We start from the raw sequence: 4,701 nt of genomic DNA, 5'->3' as shown, positions 1-4,701 counted from the left end.
GACAAAACCTTTGTTGTATACAAGTAAATCAATTACAGGCTTAAAAAAAGCTGAAAATTATTCAGGTGAACTTGAATATTTGGGTAAAAGACTGATCCTAAGGCAAAAACACAAAGCAAAACAATGCTGTAATTTTAAGAATCCAGCATGTTTTCCTTCCCTTGGACAGGCACGTCCTTATAACTTATCTCAAATGGAAGAAAACGACCTCAGAGAAAGTTGGACAGAATGGGCTGACCCCACATCCCCAAGTGTTTATAAAGGAAATGATTTGTTTGACTATCTAACATGCAGTCCAGATGAAGAATTTTGGCGACAGAACTGGATTTTTAAACTTTGCTAAATATGTGAATTAGTACTTTTAACCCAGTAAGGGTACTAAATAATCTTTCTGCACTTTTTGTAAAAGTTTAAGGATAGATTATTTAATTTGCTAAACTACAACATTAAGATAGTGTATGCAATAAATATGAACATACTACCTGACAATGAAAGGGAGTTATTAAAAACATATATTGCAGCGTCCTGTATATACAAACTGGACTCTGAAACCAGCAGGATTTCCTGTTTTTGTTGAACTGCCGAGTTTGTATTTCACTCTGAAATTAGGCTGCCTCTTCTACTTTATCCATTTACATTTACACATTTGCTAAGTGTTTGCAATGGAGCAGATGGATGCCATAATAAGCATTTGCATTTCTAGTTTTTCATTTGAGACCTTACACACTGGTGCTGGCAAGTTTTTGTTTGATGATCTGTTGATGTGCAATAAGTATCGGAAGCATAATGAGAAAAAAAATATATGACATGAAGAACAGAAAAACAAGCCACAATTCTTGCAGTGAGGGATGTTTTTTTTTTTTTTTAAAGAAAATATAAAAACAAACGAACAAAAAAAGTGGTTGCTGTCCACCATCAGGATATGGAGAAGCAACAATCTCCGCTGTCGTTCATTCACCAGAAACTTTTACAATGCTGGAGTTTAGCAAAAAAAAATAAAATAAATAAAAAAAAAATCACAGACCACTCAGAAAAAATTGGAGCCACATTTTTAGATTCTTGCCAGCCAATTTGATGGTTGTCGAAAAAGGACATTACTGAACAAAATGATGGTATAATCATTTCATTGCAGGTGAGCTCTTTCTGCCAAATGTTATTTCAAATATTAGTTTTAGGTTTTCATGTCAAAAACAGGCTTCAGACCTTTGTGCCACTTTGCTATCATGCATTCCTGTTTAACAAATTATATTAAATTAATAATTCATTTTTTATTTTTTTTTCATTTAATTTTATTTTTTACCGTATTTTTCCCTGATAACAAAAACAATTTCAGAACTGCAGCTAACTTGGTTAGCAACTTACAAGAGCAAGACCTTGAATGCATTGTTTTTTGAATATTTGCCTTTATTTCCCCTTTCATTTATCTTTTTAAAATGTATCACGCTGTGAAAGACCAAACAGTGAGCACAGATGGGAAAGCAATGAGGCAAAGAGGAGTAATTGTTGGAAAAGTGCACATCTGGGAGGTTTTCTAAATTCACGAAGGCGGAAGTCTGACCTCAGGCCGTCGGATGGATGGATGGATGGATTGTGACTGTTGTCTGTGAAAGATGCTATATAAATAAAACGTACTTACTTTCTTATAGATAGATATATGCTGCAATATAATGTGGTTGGTGCTTTAAGTGTGTGGATGCACTCGATTAAAAGCATTTATCTTGACTCCACACCTTCAGGCCTGTTTACCAGAGTGCTATGAATTATGGGAGAATCTCTATCTGGCTGATCAACCATACAGCCTTTTCTTCTGTATGGTTATTTTGATAGTGTTTATGTTCAGAGGGAGTGAAAATCCAACGTTTCCTTCTATCTGTCTTGCAGATTACGCGGAGGAGCTGAGATTCTACCTTATCCACATGACAGAGGTAAGAGAAAAGACGAGTTGTGTCTGTATGAGGGAAAAGAGAGGAAGAGCGCAGACACTGGTCTAATGTAAACAACCCATTTTGTCATGAGCCAGAAGGCCATTGGACTCTGGTGGAAATCACATTACTGGGAAGACTTGGGGATTAGCAGAAAGCTATAATGAAAATTTCTTTTCTCTGTGTGGCTTCCTCAGACCTTCCTCTTTCACAAATGGAGCAAAAACCTTTTTACATTAGTACAAAATGGTAAATCTGTTTCATGTTTAAAAAGCTATTACTAATCTTTTATGTTGTTAATTATTTTAAAATAAAAAACAACACCAAAACACTAACATTTAACTAACAAAACGTGATAACAAAATCTTGCTTATCAGTACATCTACTTTTTTCAATATAAAGTACATCAATTTTAGTCTAAAATCCTATTTTTTCTTGTTTTGTCAGAAACAAAAACTCATTTTTGACTTCTTTCTTAAGTTATTTGCTTTAAATGTTGCCTGGTACAAAAAACAACAGGTTGGTACTTTAATATCTTACATCCCTCCGCCAAAAGTCATTATGAACAGCATTCGATATAGTATAAAGAAACCTGCTGAGAAACACAGAAACAAGAATGAAATGCATGTCGGATGTGCCGAGACTTAAATGGTTTTGGAGTTTTTTTTTTGTTTTCAGATTTCCATATTTTTTACAGCTCTGTTATAGATAACATGAATGCACAGGGGACATTTTGTAGATGCCTCTTACGCACAACTCAACTTCAACTTTTGTTTTTGTAAATAATTCAATTAAAGTGCGATTGAAAAGCAGCCAAAAATGCCTTCATTGGTTGCATTTCATTGAATTTTTATTTATTGTTACTTTTGTCAGATTCAAGTTATTTCTGTGACCATTGTGAGATTTTCTTTCATTAATTGAAGAGTACCAACAATTTTATCCACATGCAATTATTTGACTTTGACCTACATTTGAAGTTATTGAATCCCATGATTTACTGTTTTTTTTAATTTAAATAACATAAATCTACAAGCTTGGAGTGTATATATATATATATATATATCACATATATGAGATATATTTGCTAAAAAAAGAAAAAATTACTTTATTCTAATGTGTACACAAAATAATATACTAATAATAAATTGTCTTTCAGTTTGAAGTTTTAAGATGCATCAATAAAGCACAGAGATTTGTAGTTTTTCAAACAGTTTCATTTATGCCTTATTGGTGAAAATTATGTGATATAAAGAACAGTTTCCTTTGAAAAATCCCATTTAAATCTTTTTCAGCTTTCTGGTATATTTTTGCACATTTTAGTGACAGTTTTTAATGATCAAAGTCAAACATGGTTGGAAAAAGACACTTTTCCCCTAATGCTTTTCGAGTTTAAGAGGACTCATGTAAGTACAAGTTTCTCTAAAAAAGTTTCAAACTTATAGCTGAATGTTTTGAAAGTGGTTTGAATATAAGCTGAGGGGGTCGGCTATCTGTTTTTCCTTTTTTTTTTCTTAAATCGCTCCAGTCTATGTGAAACTCTTGCAATTAGTTTCAGCTGTATATTTCTCCTCATGGTTGGTCTTTTGGCGGAACAGAGAGATAAATCCCAATGCTGCTTCTTCTTACACACACAAACTAACCCAGCTACTGTTCACTGCGAGATGTGCTGTGTAACCTCATTAGAAGCTTATGAATCTTTAAAAGAGCCTCTTTTCTAAAATTCCAGACAGAATGAGAGGGGCCTGGTATCTTTACCCGAGGCTGGGGAAGGAAAAGGCTCCATTATTATTCAGTCTATCCAATTAGTCATCATATATATAAATAGATATTTAAGACAGATAGAAGGAATTCATTTGGAGTAAAAATTCCCCATGAGTTAAAATCTTATTTGCATGTCTCTTTTTACAGTTTTTTAATTCTGAGACTGTAAATTATCATCACTTAGACTGACATTTAATCTAAACCTCAGAGCAGTTTAATACAAGTTTTTAATAAAACTGCTGCCTTTTCAGAAAAAAGTGAAACATTTCCCATCAGCCATCTCACCAGTGACAGACAAGCGGACTGACAGAAGCTTTCTCCGTCTTCTTTCAGGCTTTTTTCTCCCAACTGTCGGATGCTCCAAACGTACGCACTCACAATCAATTATAGCTGACACACCTGCCAGCAGTTCATCTCGTAGCTCAGGAAGCACTTCTCGTTTCCTTAAAGGGCACTGCTGGAAATACAATAATGTAACCATTCATCATTGTTTCTTAGCTCGCGCTGTTTAAGAAGAGAAAAGATAAAAGAATCGATAGAGGCAGGCGCTGGCTTCTTCTATCGTGTTACTCAGACTTAAGCGGCCGCTAAACTGCAGTCGCTCTCATCTATAAGTGATGACAGGCTTTCTAGAGTGGTCGACACAAGTGTGAAGTGGAATGGACAAAGCCCTCCCCCCACACAAACACACAAAAAAGAGCATCAATTTAAAATAGTTTGGGCCGTGTTGATGACAAAAAGGTGCCTTTTCACACATTTTTGTTTACTCAAATAAAGGACGTGTGTGAACGTCTGTAATTAAATTGCTCGTCTGTGGAAAGGTCACATATGGACAATCGCTAACAAGGCTAAAAAAAAAAGACCTCGCTAAGATTAGCGCATTAAATACACATAAATGTAGGATATTATTGTTCCCGCTACAAGATTATTTTCTCTTTGCATCAGGATGCAAAGAAAAAATGGATAATAAAGCACAAGTTGAAGTTTCACAAGCCCTCAATCTTAGACCTGATCCCAG

At 34.6% G+C, this 4,701-nt stretch overlaps 1 protein-coding gene across 3 annotated transcripts in view; it reads left to right on the top strand.

The window, feature by feature from the left end:
• The window catches only part of rgs3a (regulator of G protein signaling 3a), a 126,372-nt gene that overhangs the window by 62,515 nt on the left and 59,156 nt on the right, over positions 1-4,701 (top strand). For all 3 annotated transcript variants that reach the window (XM_036214430.1, XM_036214432.1, XM_036214431.1), the window contains one exon: positions 1,882-1,925. In XM_036214430.1, coding sequence (XP_036070323.1) covers positions 1,882-1,925 — 44 coding nt within the window. The remainder of the gene's footprint in view (positions 1-1,881; positions 1,926-4,701) is intronic.

Source organism: Oryzias melastigma, linkage group LG12, assembly GCF_002922805.2.
Source record: "Oryzias melastigma strain HK-1 linkage group LG12, ASM292280v2, whole genome shotgun sequence".
Classification (NCBI taxonomy): domain Eukaryota; kingdom Metazoa; phylum Chordata; class Actinopteri; order Beloniformes; family Adrianichthyidae; genus Oryzias; species Oryzias melastigma.
Note: the sequence above shows the minus strand (reverse complement) of the source record. Positions and strands in the feature narration are given on the sequence as shown.